The sequence below is a fragment of the Drosophila biarmipes genome, chromosome 3L (assembly GCF_025231255.1).
Source record: "Drosophila biarmipes strain raj3 chromosome 3L, RU_DBia_V1.1, whole genome shotgun sequence".
In the NCBI taxonomy this organism is placed as follows: domain Eukaryota; kingdom Metazoa; phylum Arthropoda; class Insecta; order Diptera; family Drosophilidae; genus Drosophila; species Drosophila biarmipes.
Window position 1 is genome coordinate 10636156 of NC_066613.1, and position 14651 is coordinate 10650806.

A 14651-nucleotide genomic window follows, 5' to 3' on the forward strand; every position below is an offset into this window, starting at 1 on the left:
AAAGATGCGATGGCGCACTCTTTTGCTGCACAGAGGGAAAATTTCACCGAAGTTTGTCATCGCAAAACATTTGATTTTACCGGAAGCTTGAATTTATGGTACTATAAATTGTATTATAACAATTGTCATTTGACTCTGAAGCAATCTATGTATGGCTTAGTCCTAATATCGATGGTATCGATAGTAATTCATTTTTACTATATTTACTAAATAGTAGGTTTTGAATCACATTTTATTTTAATAACATTTTATATCTTTAAGCAAACAACTAAATACAATAGTAGTAGTAGTATAGATTTTATTTAAGCATTTTTATTTTTAAAGCAAAATTAAAAAAAATTATGGATAGCCTTATGTATTAGTGCATCTCAGTTTTTAAGGAAAAGTTCACACAAATCCTGCCCTTTTCCCAAACTTTCACTTGACCGATTTTAAAGAAAGCACACCATTTCCATTATCTTTCACTCCGGCAGACATCGGCGCTTGATTAATTACAGCTTGTTAACGCCTTGGCTGGATGCTCAAGGGTTAACCGGCATCAGCATCCGTCCGTCAAGGATTCTCTTTAATTTCACAGTTTACTTCCCACAATCCCGATACTACGGTGCGGCGATGCTACTTTCAGCCAGTCAGGGCCAGGTCAGTGCTGGAATTGAAATGCATTTTTAATTAATTGAGAGAAAGCAAAAACTCTGCAGTTAATCCCTGAAATGTTTGACCTTTTGAAGGCTGTAACCAGTACTCACAACTTGACAAGGTTAACCACGGTTAAAAAGTTATGCCAGCCAATTGAGTTAAACAGGAGTTATTTTCTGTTAAGAATCCAGATTTAAGCGGTTATAATAAATTTGTAAACTAAGATTGGATTCTTCTTTAAATTTAAATACCTAACTGAAAATTAACCATATAAGAGTCAGTGTTTTTCAGTTTTAATTACAAACTTACCTTTTAACATGAAGATTAATTTTTAGAACCTATTCAGCAACATACTCGGACTTATAGTTGTGCATACAAAGACCTGCTTAAGAAAACTGAGATCAAAATCTGGAATTACTTTTAAGTAGCTTCCAAATGAGCCGAAAAATAGGAGAGAAAGTTCTGCTTTGTGCATTTCATTTTGCACTTTGAACTGGCACAAAGTTGTCAAGCTTTTTGTTCAGCAGCCAAATGAAAATGAAAGCAGCAGAAGCCGAATGAAAATTGGACCCAAAAATCATGGACACTCTGCGATGATTTTGTTGTAATATTTGCTGGGGGAGCACTGAGCTGGCGAGCAATTTGGGGGAAAAGTTTCGAACTGCGCCCAAGTACTTCAATTTAAACTTTTTAGCCAGCCCACAAGTTAATTTTTTGCTCTCCTCTTTGGCAGCTTTTATTTGGCTTCAAGGACACCGAGGATTTAGCATTAAATGAAGAAGGAAAATCCGTAAGGTTTTCGGATTAAGGGACGTTAGAAAAGGGTTGCAGCTAAAACTAAATGAATTGCTAATTAAGTTGGGCCGAACGAGGCTAAGTCAGGCTAAGCCTGGCAAATTGTTAATAATCCCGGCAGCATTTTTACCTCAGTTCCATAGGCGAATTTGCCTTCTTTTACTTCGGCTACTTGGCCAGCAACGCGTGTCGAACTTCATTTTGATATGGGTCCAGGTCACTGACATATCAATTTGACCACAAAAGCTCTCAGACAAAAGGCCAAAACCCAAGTTAGCCAAGTTGGCCGCAAAATTCAATTTGGCCACAATGAGACGAACATGAGAAATGCTCAAAAATATCTTTCTTGCCAATAGTTTGGGGGAATGTCTGCGTCTTTTATTTGGCACTGAGATCAAAAGGTGAACATCTAGCGAGAAATTCGGAGTGCAGAAGAAAATTCAAATGGGCTGGGGAATGTCCATTTCAGTTTTCCATATGGAAAATTCCGAGCGAGTCGAACGAAAACCATTTCAGCTGATAAAATATGCTTCAAGTATTTGCTGATGAAAAAGTTGGCCACCGAAGTCGAGCAATAAATATCCGAATAAGCATGTGAATTTACACCCAGAAAAATACGGAAATTCTCAAGACCTTAAAATGGTATAGCTAATGTTGAAGCGGATTTTAAGCGCATTATCAAGTATTTTTAAGATAAAAACCACAAAAAGAAGTAATATCATGTTACAAATATAGAAAATGTTTTAAATATTCTCTTTCTTTTTATTTCAAATTATTGTGATTTAAATTCTGGATTCTGTTCATTTTTGGCTTGTTTGTATGAGTTTGTCGCAAACTAAGAAAATACTTTCAACTTCTAGCTGAAATTAGCATCCTGTTCAGTGAACGATGAGCACTCAAATCATTCGACAGCGACTGCAAATTATGTGCACTGTTTCGAGGGTGACTGCGAGTGCCTCTGGAAATGAGAACACTCATGTCACGAGTCAATAACCCAATCACAAGTTCACCAAATCCGGCAAAACTTCATCAGCTTTGTAAGACTAATTGGTCGACCATTCGGCTACACTTTGTCCTCAATGCGCTTTTCAAATTCGCACTCATCAGGCTGTCAGAGAAGTTGCTCGTATGATGTGATATGTCAATCAATCAAGTTCATCTGATCGATCTCAGTGGGCGGCAGTCGTGTAGTTTGTCAAATCGAGAAAGTTGCGCTGGCTACTTTATCGCTGGGGAGAGATAAAAATACACAAGTCCCAATTTTAATGAGTAACTTTTGGTTTCCGTCCGGAACTTAAATCGCAAAGCCTTAGAAATCGATGACCTTAATTGGAAGCAAACAGAATTATGCTCCATCATGGCGCTTCACTTCATCGTGAGCGCACATTGGCCCGGAACCACTCGAGTCCGAACACATGTTGGCAATCGATGATAAATGATTACTTATAATGCCGTTAACGCACAAAGCCCGAGATCCTTAGGCTGGCAGAAAAGCAACCAAATCAACTGGCCATAAAAGCTCGAGGAATTTATGTCTATATCGATGACGTTGTTCAAGGCATAAAAATTCCACTCGGCCCCAGGCAATTTTTTGCCATTTGCATTACATTATTTGTTATTGATTTTATGGCGAAACATATTCTATGTGCTCTTTTTATGGGCTGCTCTTTAAATCCAAGGCAATTTAACTGCCTGCGATGTTAATTTTTCGCCATAAACGCGCTTAATTGGCCAAATTATGTGAGCAAGCAAAGTATAGGGGAAAAAATACCCCACAAAAAGTAAGCCACAAAGCCCGTAAAGCGAGTTGGAAAAAACTGAACGGAAATACGAAATTCCCACTTAAAAAATACCAAAACTATGGACACTCTTTGATATGGAAGGAAACCTTTTTGTTAGCACTAAAAATTATATAAAATATAAATTAGAAGGTTATAGGTAAGGTTGTGTATTTTGAAATGTTTTCATGCTGCTCGAATGCGTAATAGGTTAAATGCGTAATTAGTAATTCAAAAACACGGAGATAAAATATCTTATATTATAGCTTGGTACCTCTTAAAGCTTGGAACTAAAGTTATTAAATCGTATATCATTTTCTTCACTTGGCTCTAGCTCATACGTGAGCTAATTGGTATTCCATCACAATTTCAAAGGACTCTTCGCAACCGAATACCGCGTATGCAAACGAAAACTTCACTGAAAGGGGAAGGGCCCGCGAAACTGCTGCCAATTGCAGTTGGCTCGTGGTCGGAATACGGTGGCTCTATGTGGGCTGGGTAGCGGTGACGTTTAATTTAAAATGAAATACATCATGCTGGCCAATTATTTGAGCAATTTGGCAAATTAGTGGTCCAAGTCATTTCGCCTAGCCCCGAAAGGGCCAATTACCAGCCGGTATTCCACTCTTCTCGCCCTCTGTTTTCCATCCAAATTATTGTAGCCCACTTTCGTGCAGTTGCCGCTGCTAATTACCGCACAAAAGACAATTGGATGTGGAGAGTGAAAGTCTAAGCCCGAAGTGCACAAGCGTCGACTCCTGTTGGCAAGGTTAACAGCTTGACTTTTGTCAACGCCGTCTCAAGTGAGCCCTCAACCATATCGCACGCACACAGGAATTCTACTGCCGAGGGCCAAGTTAAAACGCATTTCTGCCAAAACAATGGCGCCAGCAAACGAAGGGTGAAATCTGAATGGGATTTAGACACAAGGCGAACCGGCTCAAAAATACGCAACAACATGAAATAACAGAAGCAGTCAAAGCGGGCCACACAATGAAATTTTAATTAAGTCTGAGCTGGGACTCGCTTTGTGCTGATGCAGCTGAATGAAATGCCACTGATTATGTTTGTGTGCCCGCTACCCATTCGTAAAATCGGGATAGAGGGGTATGTAGTTTAGGTATTTAGGTATTTAAAACCACTTTTTTACTATAGGTGCTTAAAAGTATGCCACTAACTGAATAAAATTCAGAAGTAAAATAAATTCATACAGTAAGACAAATATAGTTTTTTACTGCATACTTTTAGACGCCTAAAAAGACAAAAATATTATATTCAAAGCATTAGTAGTTTTCTGCGCCCTCTATTTTGAAATCATATTTTTAACTACTTTTAAAAACGTTTGCATATAGTGGTAATTTTTGGCGTCTAAAAGTATGCATTGAAAAGAAGTTATTCCTCTTTCTGTATGAGTACTAAGCAACCCTTCATCATATTATTAATCAGGATTTCATTTACCCTTAAATATTGATGTTTACTTTAAAACCATCGTATAGTCATACCAAATTATATGATTAGTATTAGTATTTTTGTCTGCATACCTTCTAAAGGTTCACAAATAGATGCACTGGCCCCCTTTTGAATACACAGATGTTTTCTAAAATGATTAATATAATTATATCTTCCATTAATGTTTTTAAATGGCAAATAACACTCAAGTGAGACCGGCTTTTAACCGGTACTTGCAAGTCTACCCCCTATCAACACCACGCTTGAATGGCTCTTAAACTGCTGAAATGCTGGCACACACACATATTTGTTTGCGATTTTTCTGTGTGTATAGCATGCATTTACTTTTCTACTTTTACTTGGCCCACCCCTCCCACCGACACCCAGCCGCTTTCTACTTTCTCCGCTGCCCCCCTTCGCCATGCATTCGTTTGTTTCTGTTTTGTTTTGCGTCTGAATGGCTGCACAAATACAAAACGTCTGCACATTGTATCTTGTTTAGTATGAAACATAAATGCATTTGTGTAATTACACAACATACATAACTGTATCTGGAGAGCCTTGTTTTGGGATGTCTGCTGGTCTAGGCCCACTGGGAGGGAGGGAGCGAGAGGGCGGCAGGGCGGAGCGAGACGGAACGAGCGCGGTGCAGGCTTCTCACTAATTGAAGTAAATGTGCTAAAGGCTTGCCAAAGTTATTCGCAATGGGAGTGTTCTTTGGCTAATGATTGTTAATGGATTCATTAGGAATCTCTATTTTTACGTCAGCTAACAGGGGTGATTTAATATTAAAGAGGCTGCTGGCTTAGAATTAAAAGAATTCCTATTTAAATTTGGTTTAATTATTATTATTACAAGTCTTAAATTCATCAACTGATCGAATTCAGAAGCAACAATGAAGAATGTATCTTATGAATTACAAAGGCAAGGTAGTTAGGCATAGAATTTCAAATCGCTAATGTTATATTTCTATACTTATATTGCTATTTCTGAATTGCCCACAAATGCCCTAGCATGAGACCCTTAGTTTCAATCGGGCCGTTTATCAAGAAGTTCTAAACAAATTACAATTTTTGAAAAAGTCGCTTTGCTACTTGCATATGTCCATCTCCCTTTTACCTTCCTTCCCAAAGTAAGGGGTATCCGTTTTTGTTTAATATCGAAAGTTATTTAGCAGGCTATCATTTTTCCACGAATGATTTGCTCATTTATGTTCGTTATTATTGTAATATTTTATTCATATCGTTCCCAAATTTGTAGTCAAATTGGAATACCTCTTATTGGAATACCTTTTGTTTCTGACAGCATTTCATCCATCTTTGATCTTCATAAGGCAATCAACACGGCAACAACTAATTGCAACAATTGGCTTCTTAATCGAATAGTTAATTACGCCCAGCGTGCAACAGGCCAGGTCAAACTCTGTGGCCTCCGCTCTCATTTAGTTTTCATTACGAATTTTGGCGTGGCACGTGATGGGCATGGATAAATGAAGACAAATAACTCTTTCGTCCACCTCTCAGCCGGGCATCCTTGCAATTTGTATGCACAGACTGACCACAGAGATGTAGCACGATGGAAAAACTACTTGCTTACCTCTGGATTGCTGCGTTTGGCTTGCCGCTCCCTATTTAATTAAGCACTTAATTATTTAATGCGCTGATTGTGCAATATTTCAAAGGGCCCACCCAGTACTTAGTACTGCTTAGCTCAGCTTAGCCACAGTCCTTCGAGTGTGTGTGCTCCAGGGTGGACCCTTAATCCGGAAGTTTCATTCACAGTACCTTAAGGTGGCTTTTGGACTTACCTTTTAAACTTAAAAAACACAATTAGTGGCTTTTAGTCTTTCCTACAAAATTAAAACTACATGAAATTAAATTAATTAAAATATTTTATTTTTCTTTCTCATTATGCATACCCCTATAAAACTTAAAAATATTATATTGTCAGGGGAGGTATAAGAAATAAGCTTTGAGATATAATTTATATATATTTATTTCATACTTACAAGGTCCACCCTAGAAAGGATAATTGTGTATTGGGGCTGTGGGTGTGTTGAGGTGTCATAATTATCGCATTGGGTAGCCGAAATTTAATCAGTCCAGCGCAGCACAGGTCAAGTCAAGGTGTGGCAATTGGTTTCCATTTGATTGCGCTTCTCCGGACTGAAATTAAATGAAGCGGGTAATGGATTACACTCGGCCAAAGCCACATTTGACTAAAACTAAAGTATTCCAGCCTGGTAAATTAATTGATCATATTATTTCTGCTTTTTAATTAAAATTCCCTGCCATATTTGACAGCACTTGCCTCCAGCATTTCCTTGACAACACATGGACCTTAATACCATTGTAAAATTTAATAAACTCCAGCATTGACTGCGTCGAGGCCGTTGCATTTTATTTCATTTCATTTCCATATGCCGGCTCTGTCAAGCGCCTGTCCCTCTAATTAAACTTTATGGAGAAGCCAACATTTGTTCCTCGCCAACGCCTTATTAAGCATTTTCATTATCCTGCACTTGACCAGCTCGGTCTCTTTTAATAATGGGTAGTTTTCCCCTCCTTAGTTCCAAAGGAAAAAGGACAAAATGGGGAAATGGCACAAAGCAAGTACTCGCAATGATTTAAGTGGATTGTAAAGCAAAAAATCAATAAACGCATGCAACTGAGGTGTTTATTGTTTTTAGCGGCACTGCTTATTTACATTAGGCCGGGCCTGTCCATGCATTCATTATTCAATCAGCAGTTTCAATTAATGGCTAAGACAACACGCTCCGCCCACCGAGTCGCAATTCCATTAAAACACGAATCAATTTAATAGAGTTCCCACTCCCGCGGCCAAACACCCGTCTCTAGAGATAGAGCAAATATTGGTTCTCCTCGCGTGGCATGTGCATAAAAAGCGGGAAAAACAAAAAACAAGAGGATACAAAATCAATCGAAAATGTTTGCTGCACTCAAATTAAAAACACAAACAGACCAATACACTAGTGTAAGAGCGAGTGTAAACAAAATGGCAAATAAATTTGATTTGTGTGCAACAAACGAGAGCAAAGCGAGGCAAATGCACTGGGAGTCGGCTGCGAAATTTATGCGTTTCATGCATTTTAAATGGTGAAACAAGCGCTCCTTTGGCCCTGGCACATATTCTCAGCCTTGTTGTGCGGCGCAAAATTTGCGCTATTAATATTTGCATTCAACTGGCAACGGCCCAAGCGTCCCAAGCAGCCCAGTCAGCCCAGGACCCATTACAATCCCCCGGCGGAGCTCCATTCCCCCACCAACACTCCTTGGAACTATCAACACATCTGCCAGCGGCATTGTCAGTTGACAATGGTCCTTCGGGGAGGTGGGGGAGGGTGCGGGAGGCAGGGCGCAGGATGCAGGAAGGGACTCGGAGGAGGAAGGGGCAGCCGCCTGGCAGTGGTGCGTATTATGGCTGCAGTTATGCGCGGGTTCTTGGGCACCCATATAGAGGGGGTTCTCTATATTTAAAAAGGCTCAAGCGGCACTTAACTTCTGCTCAAAGCACGTCCCACAAAGCGCGGCGCACAGTGGAAAGTTTGTAATGAAATATACGGTAAAAATATTTCTATAACTTCTGACATTACCTAAAATAATTTGATATTATAGCACTAAAAGAGACATACATTTTCACATCCCTATTTAAAGTTTTCTATTAAAAAGACTAATTCAGAAAAATGTGAAATAAAAGATAATCCTGATCATAATATTATTAAGATAATGGATAAGCAGCTTTCTAGTTCAATTACTATTCAATTTCTTTATCTTTATTATTAAGAGGTATAAATATCAGATATCCTCACCTTTTTTCTATAATGTAAAAAAGGGAGGGGGCCAATTTCTTCATAATCTGTATTTTTAAATGCTGTATCAATATTTTTCCTATTTATAATCTAATTAAGCAATTAGAACAAGTATCTTAAAGATGAACTGAATATGAAAGGATCTCAAATAAAATTATAATTTCTTTAGATTTACTTAGACCTATCCTTCAAATGAAATTCATGAGTGATATTTTTCGTGGAGCAAATTCTAGCCTCATAGACGGAGTGTTCCAGGCATGGCCCTCCTCCCACCAGTCGAGCGTCCGCCGAAGACTACGGATGCCGGAGCAGCTAGAGCCGAACTTCTTGGATGAGCCGGAGACGTTCTCTGTTTTGCGACTTGTCTTCAAGGTCATTAAGATCGGCGTACTCCTGCTGATCTGGGGCTTCTTCACCTACGTTCTGGTGCGGATCTCCACCGTGCCGGATGCTACAACGGTGGTCACCGTGTTGCCCAACGAAACCCACCTCCGCCGGGTGAAATTGCCAAACGATGCCACCAGGATAACTCTGAAAGGTCCCATAGATTTGGATTTGCAGAAGTACAAAGGAGATGCCAAGGATACGCCCTTTGTGGCTCTGCGAGTGGAGTGGCGGGATCGGGACTTGAATAAGACATTCCGCCGCTCCAGAATGTGGGCTATCTACCTGCTGAAAGACGAGGGTCGCTTCACGGAAGTCAGCGGCACCTTCAAGATTTCGCCGACGACAGACCGCAATGCGAAGGCCGTGATCTCACTGGAAGGCCGGAACGAGGAGCCGGTGTCCCTGCTCATGGAGGTCTCCTCCCACCCCATGGTCACCGATTACGGAGTCCTCTACGCCGCCCTGCTGTTACTAGGTCTGTATATCCTGATCGTCTTCGAGCTCACGGATCGCACCTTCGCCGCTCTCCTGATGGCCACCACTGGGATAGCGATCCTCACGGCGCTGGGGAATCGACCCACCCTGGAGAATATCATCGCCTGGATCGACTTCGAGACCCTGATGCTGCTGCTGGGAATGATGATTTTGGTGGCCATAATGTCGGAGACGGGAATCTTCGACTGGATGGCCGTGCTGGCCTACAGGATCTCCAAGGGTCATCCCTGGCCGCTGCTCGTTTTACTGAGTTCCATCACCGCCATCATGTCCTGTATCCTGGACAACGTGACCATGCTGCTTCTAATGGCGCCCATTGCCATCCGCTTGTGCGAGGCCATGGAAGTGCAAACACCTCTGGTCCTCATAGTAGTGGTAATGTACTCCAATATCGGAGGCACCCTCACTCCGGTGGGCGACCCGCCCAATGTGATCATAGCCACCAACCCGGAGGTGATTGCCCAGGGCGTGGACTTCCTGGTCTTCACTCTACACATGCTGCCCGGAGTTCTGGTGGCACTGATAGCGGGCTTCGGGGTCTTCTACCTGACCATGAGGAAATCCCTGTTCAAGCTGCAGGATCGACAAGTTGAGCTGGCTGCCGAGAGGGAGGCCAATAGACGAAGGATGAGCGCGGAAATCTCAGCCCGAGCGACGGAGATGCGGGATCGCCAGTCGGCAAGACAGTGTCTGAAACCCTCGTCGAACTATTTCGAGACCCTGGCCCATCTGGAGGCACATCATCGGATTCGCAACAAGACGCTGCTGATCAAGTGCATGTTCACCCTGGTCTTTGTGGTCATATGCTTCCTGCTGCACTCGCTGCCCTTCATGGCCGGCGCCACCTTGGGCTGGGTATCCATGCTGGCCGCCTTCCTGCTCCTTATTCTGGCCAAGATGAACGACATCGAGGAAATACTCGACCAGGTCGAGTGGTCGGCCCTGCTCTTCCTGGCCGCCCTGCTAGTGCTCACCGAGGCGGTGGCCCAGTTGGGTTTCATCCACTGGCTGAGTGAACACACGGTCAGGGTGATCATGAGCGTGGAGGAGAAGCACCAGACCACGGTGGGCGTTCTGGTGATCCTCTGGCTGACCACCCTGCTGGCGGCCTTCGTCGGCAACGTCCCGGTGACCACCATGATGCTCCGGCTGACCATCGAGCTGCACCACAACGACGCCATCAGTGTGCCCCACACGCCCCTCATCTGGGCCCTGTCCTACGGCGCCTGCTTCGGCGGCAACGGCACCCTGATTGGGGCCTCGGCCAATGTGGTCGCCGCCGCGATCGCCCACCAGTACGGCTATAAGATCTCCTTCGTCCAGTTCTTCATCTACGGCTTCCCCATGGTGCTGGCCACCGTTTCCCTGGCTACCGTCTACCTCCTCCTCGCCCACTCGGTGTTCACCTGGCACAAAACGTAGGCTCCCGGGCTCCGACTCCGACGGCAGGCCCTTCTCGGAGTTGCGATAGATGGGGTGTTCAGTCTATCTAGACGCCACTCCGACAAGAGTCTCAATGTGGGTTCTTGTGGTCCCGAGATACGTGTATCGATTTGGATCGCATGTACGCATCATGTACATTTAGTAAAGTATAAAGTGGAACTCTCGATTACTGTCGCCCAATAAAGTTGATTTTTCTATAAGAATTATGAAAAAAAGGTAGATAAATTAATAAGTAGATTAGTATTCCATTATAAATCTATTAGCTTTCTGATGGCTCTAATTTATTGTCAAAGGATAACTCGGATTTAAGAACATAAAAAAGAAAGAAAAGCTCAAGGAAAAGGCTTTATTGGCCAGTTAAGTTTTTAACAATTATGGGTGGATAAATAACAAATAGATAGGTGTTTCATAAATCTGTTATCTTTTCAAGCGGTTTCTCAATGTCATATTAAGGTTTGTGATAACTCGATGTGAAGAATATGAAAAAGAAAGAAAAGTTCAACTTTTTATTGTCAAACTTAAACAACTCGCAGTTTTTAGTCAGTTAAAAGCTAAGCTAGTATTGAGAAGCTACGACAAAACTTAACAAGACATTGGGAAATTGGTCGTAAATAAGTATGTTAAAGACTATAAGTTGCTTTGAACTTGTATTTAAATTAAAAGCAATCTCCAGCAATGACAATTATTTTGGAAAACCAACGTGCCACAAATTTGCAGATAATTTGTACTCCTCCGACCACTGTATTATTTGCTGTAGCATACTTTGTGCGCAACGACCCCGACAACTCCAGCTGCAATGACAATGCGTAGCTTGGCTAAATTCTTCCGCTTAATCGCGCAATAATAGCTCAAGGGTGTTAAATATGCATAAACAGCGGCAACAAAGGCAACAACTGCGATTACAACTGACTAGATCTGTGTGCAGCACCAACCTAACCACCACATGCTCCGGCGTCCTTGCGGATAAATATATAAATCCCACCCGAGGAACCGGCGGATGGGGAGATTTTAAATGTTGCAAAATAATTGGTGGCAATTACGCTCGCTCAAAAAGTTAATTGAGGAATTTAAATAAAACGCGCCTCGCCCGCGTTCGAAAGCCGAGGAAAACACTCAATCTAGCGAATTAAGACCTCTTTAATGTCGAGTGTACACGTGTACACTTCGAGTACGAATTCACTGGTGGCAATCAACGGAATTCTTGGGAAAAATACAAATAACGATTTTGGCGCGGGGGAAAACAAGGGCAAGCCCGAGAACAGCAACACATGCGATCCGCCAATATATCAACTAATTAAATATTCCGATTCGGAGCCAAAGTATTTGGTTTTTTGCAAATTTAAACAGCTCAACAAGGATCCAATCGGGGCCAACCCTTGGGTCCTTTGCATATTGACTCTGATTTGATGTCGCGACTTGAATCAACATCGGTAAATAACAGCAGCAACAGATATATGAAAGCACGCGACAGCTTGAAAAATGAGTGAAATAATATCAACTGAAATGAAATAAAATGAACCGTTGGCGTTCTGACTTTTCGAGGTTTGCTGCTCCCCCACCGCCAAACATGAAAGCGGCTTTGCATGTGAGCAGCGCGCCAAACAAAAGCAAAAAATGGAAATTAAAGCACGGCAACAATATGTGGCAACAACACTGGCAACGTAACACTAATTACCTTAATTGTGCAGGGCGTGCAGGAGCACTTGATGAAGGCGACGCGGACAAAACTTTAACTTGGCCTCTGGCCCCAGCGTTACTTGGCGGACTCTCTCAGCTCGGGATAGAGATGATGCATGAGTGGATTCTTTTTAAAGAAATCCGAAAGTATTTATAAAACTATAACATACATTAATGTTTAAATGAAACTCACATTAAAACCTAGAAATAACCAAAAATTTCCAAAGATTAATTAATGAAATCTATATAATTACAAATTCGAACTTTAAGAGGTGTACACTTGTTTTTTTTATATGAAGAACCTTCCACACTTTATTCCCAACACAAGAACACCAGCTTGCCAATCTTCATATTTAGTATCCCTCTATATAAGATATCATTTTTAGATGTATCACGACTACATATTTCTTGTGATACATAAAGAACCTCTATTAGAATCTATATTGAAACTTTAATAATTTAAATATATTTACTTATGGAAATTATCCAAAATATTTTAATTTCTATTTGTTAGGGGTTAGCACTTAGTACTGTTACCTAATTATAATACCCCTTACTTTTACAATAAAAGGATATAGTAGATTCGTCGGAAAGTATGTAACAGGCAGAAGGATGCTTTTCCGACCCCATAAAGTATATATATTCTTGATCAGGATCACTTGCTAAAATATCTCCATTTCCCTTTTGCTCTCTTAAGCAGATTAACGGGTATCTGATAGTCGAGGCACTCGGCTACGGCGTTCCTTCTTGTTTTTATAAATAGTAAAATAATTTTAAAATCAGCAAGAAAAGAATTTAAAAATATCAGATAGTATGGGAGAAGTATTCCCTGATCACTCTGCCAGCTCCGTTGAGGGAAAATAGCTCGTTACCGGGATACGCGAAAGCGTCACGTTGGCCTCGCGTGCGGGGCAACGTGTGTGGGGCAATGTAACGTATACGCCAGGGCGGCCAAATGTGTAGAAATGAAACATTAAATTACATTGGACTCCCTTTGAACCCCTTCGCACTGCCACCCCCTCCGCAGCTGGCTAGCCGCCCATTGTCTCTGGCCTCTGACCCCCTTTTCGAGGGGCAGGTGTGGCTTGCACGTAGATCGCGCACGTAGCTGAAATTTTAAGCACTCCGCAGGACAGAGGAGGATAGTCAGACAGACCGCCGGCGGTTTTGTTCTGAAGTGCGCTTTAATAGTTGGCCGTCTGCAGCTGCCGCAGCCGCAGCCCTAGATGGAAAATCGGAAAAGTGGGAAAGTGGCAGCGGACTGCCGCATTTATGAATGTGGCGTGCCGGCAGGCCAGAGTGCTGTTTAATAAAACGGCGAGGAAAACGGAAAACAGAACTCATGGCACTGCTGCAAACACGAACTGAAAGTGTAATTATGCAGATGTTTGAGGATCAGCCACAGCAATGATTTATGTATGTCTGCCACAAACGTCGACCCTAATTACATCTGCAGCGACTGGGACACCGAAGAACGCATAGAATTAACCCAGCTCACGGCTCTCAGCCCACGGCCCACACATGAAGAGCCCGAGAAAATCGCCTTTCACCTGGACAATCATGAATTAAATCAGAAATCCCAGACTTGAGGACACGAAAGTAATTAACTCGACCTCGGTCGTATGCCCAGGGCCATCATCAATTTCCCGAATTGCCACACTCCGCCGGGAGTTGGTGTTAATTCTCGTCTAATTTGTGATTCACCTGTCCGCCCTCACCTGTCCGTCCAGGCCAGCAGTTAAAAATCCTTTAGGCCAACATAAAAATGCCATTAAATCTGCCGGTGATTATCCTCGTTCTGTGGATGTTTGCTGGCAAAGGGACAAGCTTAGTTCTATCGGACCGTGTACGAAACTAGAAACATAATCAATTTTACTTAATTATATATTACGGAAGAATAATAGAATGAAACACATTAAGGGAAAGTATTAAATTAATACAAATTTGTATAAAAGGTTTTTAAAAAATTACTTTAAAAGTCATTTAAAAGCCGACCTTTTTAATTATTTTAGAATTAATAAGTAGTGTTTCTTATATATGAAATAATGAGACATAAAAAATAAAACTGTTCAATCTTTTTGAAAATACCCTTAGAATTCGGGAAATAAATAATGAATCAGATCATAGATAAAACTGACCAATCTATTACAAAGTACCTAAGA

General features: G+C 41.7%; 1 protein-coding gene across 1 annotated transcript; it reads left to right on the forward strand.

The window, feature by feature from the left end:
• Positions 1 to 8667: 8667 nt before the first annotated feature.
• On the forward strand, positions 8668 to 10996 carry LOC108028096 (P protein). Its single transcript, XM_017099740.3, has one exon. The coding sequence runs from the start codon at positions 8680 to 8682 to the stop codon at positions 10789 to 10791; it is 2112 nt and encodes a 703-aa protein (XP_016955229.1). The 5' UTR covers positions 8668 to 8679; the 3' UTR covers positions 10792 to 10996.
• The last annotated feature ends 3655 nt before the right edge of the window (positions 10997 to 14651 follow it).

Bases quoted from the DNA above. Each gene is read 5' to 3' on its own strand.
- LOC108028096 (XM_017099740.3), top strand. From the start codon at position 8,680: ATGAAATTCATGAGTGATATTTTTCGTGGAGCAAATTCTAGCCTCATA.